We start from the raw sequence: 12411 nt of genomic DNA on the forward strand, positions 1-12411 counted from the left end.
CTGGGTGGAGACATCGGGGCAGATTAACTGTCCGGCCCCTCTGCCGGAAGACCCTGCAAGCGCTCTCCTAACAGAGATGCAGACTCTGGCTCCTTAGGAGGTGCCGGATAAGACCAAGAAGAAGGCCAAGGGAACCCGAAAGAGTTCCCGGCGCCAGGTGGTATCAGACTCATTGTCCGATAACTCCAAGACGCACTCCTCCCACGAAAACAAGGAGGAGGAAGATGAAGACTCTCCCCTCCAGCCGGGGGAGACAAGAAAAGGAAGGCCGCCCCAACTGGGGAGGCCGAAGGGTCCAAGAAGGGAAGGACTCTCCTTACGGATTGTTCCACCACCGCCACCGACGGCGAAGACGAGTGGTTACTCAGGGCCAAGCCCCTGGCGAAGTCGTAAGTATTCGGATACCAGAGTAACTCATAGCATACTTTTATTGCACTACTTCTCCTAATGCCGAATATGATCATGCAGTCCAACCCGAGCCCACATCGATGTATCCTCATCGGACGGCTCCCTGGACCCGTCGGATATGGATAGTGATCCACTTCCATCCGCCTCCTCTCCTCGCCCCATGGAAAATGTCGAGGTATTGTCACAAGGGGCACCAAACCGAGGGGAGGTAGACCTGGAGGCGCCTCAAGGCGACCTTCCGAACTCCAGGTGTCAAGGGAGCAAGGCTCCCAGGGGCTCCAAGTTCGGCCCTCAGCCGAACACCGCGCCGGAACCTCCAGTGGTTCCGGACTCGGGCAGGCAGCCCCCTTCCAAGAGGGGCAAGCCGCCCGTGCCGGTGACCTCTGTCCAACCAGAGGCACCGGACAACCTGCTGGGAGCGCTTCATGATGCTTCCATCGACGAAGAGCACCGCACTATTATGAGTGCGGTGATCAAGAAGGTTCAGTCCGCCAAGAGCGGACTGACTGAAGCCTGTACCAGCCTTCTAACAGGCTTTGAGGTAAGTATTTAAAATATAGGAAAAATATTACCGCATAGACAGTAGCCCCTGATGCTCTGTTTGGTGTTCATAAAGAAAAGCCGAATAGAGGATCAAATAATATCCGCAGGAGTCTAATATAAGTATGTCTGTATGCGTATGCAGGCTTCGCTGTTGACCTCTGCCGCACTGACTGCGGAGGTCGCCGCACTGAAGCAGGACCTCGAGGGGTCCGAGAAATAGCTCGGCCTTGCCAAGAGGCAGCTCGAGGAGAACAAAGGTAAGTAATACCTTGTCTAAAAGAAAATGTGGTTGCAAAATGATAGGATCATCGTGAATGTGCCAGGGGCCACGACCGAAGTGGCGACCCTGAAGCAAGCATTGTCCGAGGCCGAAAACAAAGTGGCCAAGGAGCGCACCGAGCGGGAAAAGCAAGAGGCACGGGTGGGCGAGGTGCAGCAAGAGCTCCAGGCTCTCGTGAAGAAGCACGAGGCGTTGGAGCTTGACTCGAAGACGCGAGAGTCCAAGCTTGCCGCGGCCCTCGAGAGCACAAAGCATGCCAAGGCCGAAGCCCAAAAAGCCCTCCAAGTGATTGAGGCGATGAAGAAGATAGCAGCGGGTAAGGCATTCAATATGCAAAGCAAGCATGTGAAAGTAAATTACTTGTTACTTACCCGAGTCTGGAGCTCTCTAGGAGCATTCACAGATTTGCCCCGCAGCGTGTCGGATGCCGCAAAATATTACCAGGCCAAGGAGGGAAGCTCGACAGAGAAGTTGTTCTGGTCCCAGTATACTGGGACCGAACACCCGATGCCTATGAGCGACAAACTAAAGCAACTGGTCGAGCTGCACAAGGCGGCCGAACAGGCCATGAGTGGCTTTATAGTCTAGATGTGGCCTGGCGACTCCCTCCCCAATAGCTACTTCGGCCTGGTGAGGCGGCTTGTGGATGCCTGCCCACGGCGGGAAGTCATCAAGCAGTCCGTCTGTATCGAAGGTGCCCGCCGGGCTTTTGCCCGTGCAAAGGTGCACTAGGCCAAGATGGACGCCGAGAAGCTGGTGAAGGAGGGGCCGCCGCACGGCAAGGAGCATCGCCACCCCGAGATGTATTATGAGGGTGTCCTGAAGGGTGCCCGTCTTGTGGCGGACAAGTGTGCGAAGGATGTAATTTTTGAATAAACTTGCTCGTGTGATCCTGTATTATGAAAACTTGTTCATATGCGCTATGCAACGCTTGTTTGAATTTAAAATATTACCTTCTGTGCGGCTGTTTATCAAATCTGAGAGATGGCCAGTCGTCGGCTTCTGCCCCCATGCCACGAGTGCTGGGGTGTTCGGGATAAACCTGAGCACTCTTTTTCCCATTGTTGGGTCCTTCGAGGGAGGTGCTCAGCACAACGAACAAGGCAATCGGACTATAATGCTTTATCACTCTCACTTAGCCATAGAAATCTACAATTTTAAATTTTGGCGAAGCCCCTAGTATTCGGAAGGCCGAATTCGGGGCGCTATACACGCCTTAAGCCGGACAAAGCCGACTCCTCACTCTAAGCGGCATAAGTCTTTAGGGACTCGAGACCTCTCGAACAGCGACCAGTCTCACGCCTTATCATGACAGTCAGTTTTAGCTTTCTCTACTGAGGTGCTTAGCCCAGCTGAACCGGGGCACAATCGCAGTAGTTCTCCCAGTGCTACCTTAGCCGATATAGTGGAATGTAAGGTACCAAAACATGAGAGCCGGGCAAACCCAACTATTGGCCCAAGACATGATTCGGAGCTGATGCATATAATGCTATAAGTTCGCGGTGCCGCACTGTCGAAAGTGTTCGGACTTCTCACGCAGTATTATGGGGTGCGCTTAAGCCCCTGGCGTATTGGTCATACAAGAGTGCACGGGTGCTGAATGTCATGAATTGACATATATATGTGTAAAAAAGGAAGAATAGAGAATGCGGTAATAGTCTAGTGCTATGCATTGTATATTTAAAAAGGTGCATCGACGCAGAATGATACAAGTAGTGCGATAAGCAAAAAGTAGGACTATTTGACATGTCCCCTCCAAGGGCAAGCTAAGGAATGGTATTGAAAGCATGTATTTCACTCGTTATCAGAGACCACCTGGGAATTCCATGATGCGACGTAGCTTTCTACCTCCTGGGTTGTTGTATCGTCTGTCCGGCAAACATACTGCCAGACGGGGTTTCCAGAGAGTAAAGTCCTGAAAGAGAGGAAAAGTACTAAGGTGGGAAGCCCCTAGTGCGGTTGAGCCGCGTCTTGGGGCGTGCCGTAGTCGTGCCCCCCTCCCCACCTATGCCCATGGTATTTTCAATGCGTAATTATGTACGCGTGGTACGGGTTTTGCCGTTTGGCTGGGATTGGGGTGGGGGCCGCATTGCTATGCGAGCTCGGAACGTGCCAGGCGGTCTTGTTGCCGATTACTCTGGGCGCATTTGAAGGTGTCCGGGTCTTTAATCGTCGAACTGGTGGATTGCCTTAAGAGGCTGCTTTGTGCTTCTGCTGCGAGGGCCGCAGTGTGCTCCTCCGTGCGGAGAGAGCGCTCTGTGTTTCCATTGACTGTGATGACCCCCCGAGGTCCTGGCATCTTGAGCTTGAGATATGCATAGTGCGGTACCGCATTGAATCTCGCAAATGCGGTTCGCCCGAGCAGTGCATGATAGCCACTGCGGTACGGGACTATATCGAAAATTAACTCCTCGCTTCGGAAGTTATCCGGGGCTCCGAAGACCACTTCCAGTGTGACTGAGCCTGTGCAATGGGCCTCTACACCTGGTATGATGCCTTTGAAGGTCGTTTTTGTGTGTTTGATCCTTGAGGGGTCTATGCCCATTTTGTGCATTGTGTCCTGATAAAGCAGATTCAGGCTGCTGCCACCGTCCATAAGGACTCGGGTGAGGTGAAATCCGTCAACGATTGGGTCTAGGACCAGTGCGGTGAATCCACCATGACGGATACTAGTGGGGTGGTCCTTGCAATCGAAGGTGATCGGACAGGAGGACCATGGGTTGAACTTTGGGGCGACTGGCTCCAACGCATATACGTCCCTTAGCGCACGCTTTCGCTCCCTCTTGGGGATGTGGGTTGCGTATATCATGTTCACCGTCCGCACTTGTGGGGGGAACCTCTTCTGTCCTCCGGTGTTCGGCTACCGGGGCTCCTCCTCGTCATCGCTATGTCACCCCTTCTCTTTGTTTTCGGCATTTAACTTGCCGGCCTGCTTGAACACCCAACAATCCCTATTGGTGTGGTTGGCTGGCTTGTCGGGGGTGCCGTGTATTTGACACAAGCGATCGAGTATACGGTCCAAACTGGACGGGCCCAGAGTGCTTCTTTTGAATGGATTTTTCCGCTGACCGGGTTTAGAGCCTTTGAATCCGGCATTGACTGTCGTATCCTCGGTATTGTCGCTGTTGATGTGGCGCTTGTGTTTGTTGCGACGTGACCTGCATTGCCACCCTTGGTATCCGAAGTACCATGGTTCTTTGATATATTATTGCTGCGAGCCAACCAGCTGTCTTCTCCCGCGCAAAAGCGGGTCATGAGTGTTGTGAGGGCTGCCATAGATTTCGGCTTTTCCTAGCCAAGGTGTCGGGCGAGCCACTCGTCGCGGATGTTGTGCTTAAAAGCTGCTAAGGCCTCTGCATCCGGACAGTCGACGATTTGATTTTTCTTTGTCAGGAACCATGTCCAGAATTGCCTGGCCGATTCCTCTGATTGCTGAATTATGTGGCTCAAGTCATCGGCATCTGGTGGTCGCACATAAGTGCCCTGGAAGTTGTCAAGGAATGCGGCTTCCAGATCTTCCCAACGGCCAATGGATTCTGCTGGCAGGCTGTTGAGCCAATGTCGAGCTGGTCCTTTGAGTTTGAGTGGGAGGTATTTGATAGCGTGTAGATCGTCACCGCGGGCCATGTGGAAGTGCAGGAGGAAGTCCTCGATCCATACCGCAGGATCTGTCGTGCCATCGTATGATTCGATATTTACGGGTTTGAAACCCTCTGGGATTTGGTGATCCATTACTTCGTCTGTGAAGCATAGGGGGTGTGTGGCGCCTCTGTACTAGGATATATCGCGACGCATCTCAAATGAGTCGTGTCCGCTGTGTTCGGCCTGGCCAGATTTACTTTTACTGTATCCGGCGTGATGGTTATCGTCTCGCATAGTGGCGCGCCCTCGTGATCCATAGATCGATCTTGCGTGTTTTGCTTTGTCCTCCAATATGTCTCGCAGGTCTGGCATATTTCCCCATGCCTTGACATTTTTATTTGAATGGCGTCAGGGTGCGGGCTGACCTTTTGGATGAAATGCCTCTCTGTCGCGGCCACGAGGTGGCTGATCAGCCACGTCATACGCTGGAGATGTCAGTTTTGGTGCTTCCTCCTCCAGTCAGGATAGCAACCTGCACTTTGGGTAACTCTTGGAGGGGCGTTCGAGTTTATATTCCTCGGTCGCAAGGATTTCAGTCCATTTGTCAGCTAGCAAATCTTGATCAGCTTGAAGCTGCTGTTGCTTTTTCTTAAGGCTATTTCTCATGGCTATAAGCCGGCACTTGAAGCGCTCTTGTTCGACGGGATCCTCAGGCACGACGAATTCGTCGTCGTCTAGGTTTGCCTCGTCTTCGGAGGGAGGCATGTGATTATCATCCTCCGCCTCTCCATCTGCTGCTCTCTCTGGAGGGCTGGCTTCTCCATCCTCCTGCTCTAAATGTTGCTGGAAGGGATTGGTGTCATCTTCGGCACTGTCTAGAGTGCTATTATCTCATGTGCCGGTATCACCACTTTTGCCTTGGCGGGACTTAGAGCGGCGCCGCTGATGCCGGCGCTTGGGTTGCCTCTTGAAGGGGTCATCCTCTGCTGTCCCGTCGTCATTGCCTTCTTTGGGTGTGTCCACCATGTATATGTCATATGATGAGGTGGCTGTCCAGTGCCCTGTGGGCAGTGGTTCTTGTTCGCCTCCTGCATCATCGTCCACGCCGTCGATGTCTTCGGAGTCGAAGTCGAGCATGTCGGTCAAATCGTCGACAGTGGCTACTAAGTGGGTGGTGGGTGGGCGGCGAATTTCTTCGTCATCCGCATCCCAATCCTGCCGGACATAGTTCAGCCAGGACTCTCCTGACAAGGAGAGAGACCTTAATGAGTTCAGTATGTCACCGAAGGGCAAGTGCTGAAAGATATCCGCGGAGGTAAACTCCATGATCGGTGCCCAGTCGGATTCGATAGGCACGGGCGCAGGCGGTTCGGAGTCCGGGGCCGGGGAAGGATCCGACATCTTGGCATCACGGCTATCGTGAAGGGTAAGGTCGATACTAGGCTCGATCGCCACTGAGGATACGGCCTCCGTGGTGGGGTCTATCTACCCGTCCATGGATGTCGCAATTGGCTCTGAATTGAGGGTTGTAGCGGTTGCGGGTGCGATCTCCTGAACATTGTTCGATGGTAGAGCTAGATCATGCTCATCGTGACTGTGTGGCGCACTCGGCAGGGGCTCAAATCCGTCGAAGATCAAGTCTCCGCGGATATCGACCGTGTAGTTTAAGCTTCCAAACCTGACCTGGTGGCCAGGGGCGTAACTTTCGATCTGCTCCAGGTGGCCAAGCGAGTTGGCCCGCAGTACGAAGCCGCCGAATACAAAGATCTGTCCGGGGAGAAAAGTCTCACCCTGAACTACATCGCTATCGATGATCGAAGGAGCCATCAAGCCTAATGATGACGACATAGAGGAAATCTCAATGAAAGCACCAATGTCGGTGTCAAAACCGGCGGATCTCGGGTAGGGGGTCCCAAACTGTGCGTCTAAGGCGGATGGTAACAGGAGGCAGGGGACACGATGTTTTACCCAGGTTCGGGCCCTCTTGATGGAGGTTAAACCCTACGTCCTGCTTGATTTATTCTTGATGATATGAGTAGTACAAGAGTTGATCTACCACGAGAGCGGAGAGGCTAAACCCTAGAAGCTAGCCTATGCTATGATTGTATGTTGTCCTACGGACTAAAACCCTCCGGTTTATATAGACACCGGAGGGGGCTAGGGTTACACAAGGTCGGTTACAAAGGAGGAGGTATACATATCCGTATTGCCTAGCTTGCCTTCCACGCCAAATAGAGTCCCATCCGGACGCGGGACGAAGTCTTCAATCTCGTATCTTCATAGTCCAACAGTCCGGCCAAAGGATATAGTCCGACTGTCCGGAGACCCTCTAATTCAGGACTCCCTCAGCCGCCATGTTTCGCACCCGTGCCCGTCAATTCCATCCTTGTTCCCCACTGGAGCGCGCTCGTTCACAGGTATATAAACCATCCCTCTCTCTGTGGGCGGCACCTATCTTCCGCTTCGCTGGCGCCACTCCATCTTTCTCTTTGTTTGCACCACTCCATTCCCCCCTTCGCCGGCGGCACTCCATTTTCCAAAGCACCCATCCTCCTCGCGGACCTTTTCCTGTCGAGAGCAACGAAGACCGCACCGAGAGAGAGAGAGTTATGGGAGAGGATGCGGGTCTATTCCAAGTGGGTCGAGGAGGACACACTCGGTAATGGTTGAATCAGTAGTGGAGTAAGCACGTCTCCACGACGCTGCCTTGTCCACATGTCGACAGTCGCCTTCGCAGAAATGGACGCCAGACTTCATAGATGTGGCCTGGTCCCACATCCAGGATGAACAAAAGTTTGTATACAATGGAAGCCACTGAAGCATCGCCGCTTGCAAGGTCACTTCCAAATAGAAGAAAAGCTTGAACTAGATGAGGAGGAAAATCCACGTCGTACTAGAAATTGTTATTGCTGAAATCTTACTTGTAAACTTTGATTTTGAAATCAAGTTTGAAGCTTCAGTTGTGTTTGATGAGATGGGAAATAAATAATTCTTATTACGCAGCAATGACAAAACGGGACCACATGAGAAAAAAGACTATATGAGGCTAAAATATACTAAGAGCATGGTTAATAATATAGCCAGCCGCTGGCTATAGCATGTTGCCATGTCATTTATAGCCAATGTAATAGCCAACATGGACAATAGTTAAACTACAAGGAAGTACTACTTTTTTAACATATGGTCCACCTTTCACTTTCACAAAGATTCTTGGAGCGCGTGCTATAACTGGCTGTAAATCTACATCCCGCATCTTTTCTCTCTCTTATTTTCTCTCTTTCAACTAAGCAAATATATAATATTTAAATTCTTATAGCCCACTTACATCATTTTATTATACTTGCTCTAATAACGAGTACAGGGGGCTATCAGTCCTATGCCCACTGCTAGCCAGAACGGGATTTTTCCACTTCACACCCACACAATCGGGGTTTGATGAAATAGCTATGGTTTTTTTCTTATTTCATTCGGATATTGTCCATCTTTCTCTTTAATTTTTTTGTTTCTTTCTCCTCAAGCTATCTCCGAATCTACTTAGTTACAAATAAGGAAGCTATAAGTAATGCAACTATAAATCTCATGAAGGGTTTGTTTCTGGCTTGGAATAAAGGACAGGGCTATCAAGCACTATGGGTCAACTCAGCTTAAAATACCACAGTTAACGCAAGGCATGAACATAGCCAAGAAAAATTGGTGTTTGGCAGCATCAACAGCAATCTCAAAAAGGAAAATTGCACTTCCATCAATAAAAAAGTATTTTCTCTGTAAGAAAACGTTTTTATATTATGAGGTGGAGGGAGTAGTATTATTTTGTCAATCTCAACTTAGAAGTAACCACAACAGAGTGATGTATCCAGCCACTAGGTAAAGCACAGAATGAACGCTGGCGCTATCGAGCACCGTAGGTCAACTCGGCTTAAAATACCGGGCGTGTCTAGTGGGCGGCCGGCTGCCCACTAGTGCAACTGAGCGGCCGGCTGAAAAAGGAAACCCCTTGTCCCCACGAAACATAAAAGGAAGGGGCTCATCAAACAGACCGATCAACCGGCCACCAAACAAACCGATCGAGCCCCACGTAGCCAGCTGTCCCCAGCTCGCACCCACGCCCCCGCTCGCCCCCACGCCTCAGCCCCTCCCACGCTACTTTTTCTTCTTCTCCACGCCAGAAGCAGATCCAACAGAAATCACCCCCAACCTTTCTTCCTCCTCCTACACAGCCGCCATGGGAGCCCCAAAGTAGAAGGAGCTGCTTCAAGATCTAAAGGGCAGGGTGGTCAGAGCCATACCAGGCAGTAAGATCAAGCAGGTAAGACCCCTCTGCACCTCTTCACTTCCCCCTTTCTTCTACTACATAGGCATATGTAAACCCCCTTCTCCATGGATCCATGGAGAATCTGCTTCAAAAAAGAGGTGAATCTGGCACATCACACCAGCCTACTTGATGTTACTACTGGATGTGTTAAACATGCCAAAAACTACATGATGCATGCCAGACAAGTTTCTACCACCTGGATGTGTTAAACAAGCCAACTAAAAACAAGTTCTCTAGCCAATTAAAACATGAGTAAAGCCAACTCAACAAAGCATTGTAGCCAAAAACTAAACATGCATTCTACCAACTTGTAGTTATTGTTTGCAAAATGAACAAAAAATTGACTGCCCAATAGATATGTGCAACGAAAAATTCATAAATGTGCAACTGAACATGCATCCCAGCCAACTGAACCTATATTCTGGCAACTCGGCATGCACGCTAGCCAAAACTAAAACATGCATTGTACCCCACGTGTTATCTGGCCAACTAAAAAACATGTATCCTGGCCAACTAAACATGTATCCTGGCCAAGTAAACATGTATATTTCGCAATACATGTTTGTGAGTGAACACTTTGGGAAAACTGTAGTATATGTGCAAATAAAAAACATGTTTTCTGGCCAACTAAACATGCATGTTGGCAAAAAACTGAGAAAATGTATCCTGGCCAACTGAGACATCTATTCTAGCCAACTGAATGCATTAACTGTCCAACTGAACATGCATGTTAGCCAAAAACTAAAATAAATGCAACCTGGCCAGCTGAGACATCTATTCTAGCCAACTAAAAACATTGAATGTCCAACTGGATATGTATGCTGGCCAAGTGGAAAGATGCATCCTGGCAATTGAGACGCCTATTCTAGCAAAAACCAGAAATCTGTAGTGCAACAGGAAAAACACAAGAACTAGTGTCCATGGCTAATGAAGCCACAAACCATATTAACATATTCACACATATAATCTTGTCCCACGCATATATTCTGGTCCCACACCTATTGCAAACCATATTAATATGTTCAAATATACCAGAACTAGAAACATAAACGGTGATGAAAAACATATAACTATAATTTGTCCTCCAATTCTTCTTTCTTCTTTCACCTGGATTTTCCTTCTCAAATGTAGCATCCAATTATGTGCAGAAAAATCTGAAAATAGCTCCTTATGAAACGGAAACCTACAGATCATTACAACAAAACAAAAAAGGGGGAAAGTCAGAAAAACTCTATAGCAAAAAGAAGTCATGCTTTTGCCAGTTATTTACTGCAAACTGTGCAACTAACATAACAAATCTGTGCAAACAAAAAAATTCATAACTGTTATAATAAAAGATTATGCTACGGTCATGTTGTTTTTGGAACTAAGATTATCACAAAATGGTTTGCAACTGCCTATTTACTAAGTTTTTAGGTTGTTTTAAACACTCTTTTTTTGTGGTTACCAACTGATGACATCAATTTCTTCTTTTTATATATGTGCAGGGAGTGTGTGGCAGCATCCAAGAACAAGGAAAAAAATGCTTGATCTCAATGAGTTGCCTCCAGATCTCAATGAGCTTCCTCATGATATGGATCAGCAGCAACCCAGCATACAACAAGGAAATTGGACAGAAAATGATCGATCTGTTTATTACACGCAAGCAAGTCGTGATGGTAACCCTACGGGCCATGACAATGTGGCAGGCCAGTCATCAGCCCATGGTGCCCCTGTAGTGGTGTCTTTGCAGTCAGAGAGCCATTCTCTTGATGACACAGGAACCGAGGCAAATGTTCCTGGTCCAACCAGGACTGAGCTAGGAGTTGGGGCTGTTGACAGAGCTGTGCAAGTAGAAGGAGAGGATGAGGCTGGTTCTCAACCTATGGAACCCTATGTTGGCATGAGGTTTGACAGCCTTCAAATTGCTAAGGATCACTACAACAGCTACGCCCTAAGGATGGGTTTCTCTATCAAGATGAACACCTCTAGACGGATAGCCCGCACCAATGAATTGATAAAACAACAGTTTTGCTGCAACAAGTTCAAGAAGCCCAAAGCTGATGATGGAGGAGCTGAGGCTCCTCCTGTCCTAGACCCTATTCCAGATCCAAAATCTGTTAACAGTGATGAGGAGATGGAAGAAGAACCTCCAATATTTGCTGAAGAGGAGGCTGGTACTAGTAAGAAGAAGAAGAAGAAGAAGAAGAAGAAGAAGTGCAAACGCGAGACAATAAAGAAGACTGAATGCAAGGCAAAAATGTTGGTGAAGCTGGTAGATGGGCGATGGGAGGTGACGCACTTTGTTCGTGACCACAATCATCCGCTCGTGAACAAACCTTCATTGTCCAAATACTTGAGATCCCACCAAGGCATCTCACCTGATGAAAAGGAGTTTCTGCGCATCTTGTATAACTGCAACTTGACTACAGGTGTGGTGTTTTTCTATATCCCTTGAAGAATTAAGTTTCCCTCTAGGCAGTCCAGTGTGCAACTGTTATGGTACTACTGTGCAACTGAAATGGCTTAACTGTGCAACTGGTGTCCAACTTCCCATGCTTTTTGTATATCACTTTTGGTGCTTCTTGTGCACCTAGATTGTCTTTACTGTGCAACTACACAATGTCCTATATGCAAAAACTGCAAAGTGTTTTTAAAAAGGTGCAGCTAGGTGTCCATTTCCTGCGATTATCTTCTATGCCAACACGTGTCCTATTACTGTGCAGCTTGATGTGCGCATTTGTGCAACTAAGAAAAGGATATACTGTTTGTTTTTGTATTATGCAGGACGAATGATGCATGTAATGGCAGAGTTCTATTGTACCGTTTGTACTTGACTACAGATAATGATGCATGTATCTGAGATGTTGTGCCGTTTGGACCAAAGGCAATAACAAATCTTTGTACAAGTTTCTGTAGAGATGACACAAGGAGGGTGATCTGATTGAGACAATTGCGCACTTCAAGGATATACAAAAAAGAGAGAATTCCTTATTTAACACAGTCTTCAATTTTGTTTCCCTATTTGACACTCAAAATATTTCTCTTCCTTATCTAACATCAAGGTTAAATTTTATGCCTTTTATAACACTTCCGTCTATTTTGAGCCTTAACGGTGTTAAATAACACTTGAAAAGACCCTTTTGCCCCTAATGTGATTTTTGACCAAAATTTCAATACTTGCATGCATGTATGATTAGCCGGGTGTATTGGGTGTATACGCATACAAGACAGCACACGAATACCCGAATACACATGCGCACATGGTATGGTGCGGTCATATGTGAGGCAAAGCTAATTAGCTAAG

General features: G+C 48.4%; 1 protein-coding gene across 1 annotated transcript; it reads left to right on the top strand.

The window, feature by feature from the left end:
- Positions 1 to 8996: 8996 nt before the first annotated feature.
- On the top strand, positions 8997 to 11654 carry LOC119297303 (protein FAR1-RELATED SEQUENCE 5-like). Its single transcript, XM_037575147.1, has 2 exons — positions 8997 to 9119; positions 10613 to 11654. Exon 2 carries the CDS (start codon positions 10648 to 10650, stop codon positions 11560 to 11562), a length of 915 nt encoding a protein of 304 aa, XP_037431044.1. The 5' UTR covers positions 8997 to 9119; positions 10613 to 10647; the 3' UTR covers positions 11563 to 11654.
- Positions 11655 to 12411: the final 757 nt, after the last annotated feature.

This window comes from Triticum dicoccoides, chromosome 5A (genome assembly GCF_002162155.2).
Source record: "Triticum dicoccoides isolate Atlit2015 ecotype Zavitan chromosome 5A, WEW_v2.0, whole genome shotgun sequence".
NCBI lineage: Eukaryota > Viridiplantae > Streptophyta > Magnoliopsida > Poales > Poaceae > Triticum > Triticum dicoccoides.

Excerpts from the sequence above, each read along its gene's own strand:
- LOC119297303 (XM_037575147.1), top strand. The coding sequence starts at position 10,648 with ATGCTTGATCTCAATGAGTTGCCTCCAGATCTCAATGAGCTTCCTCAT.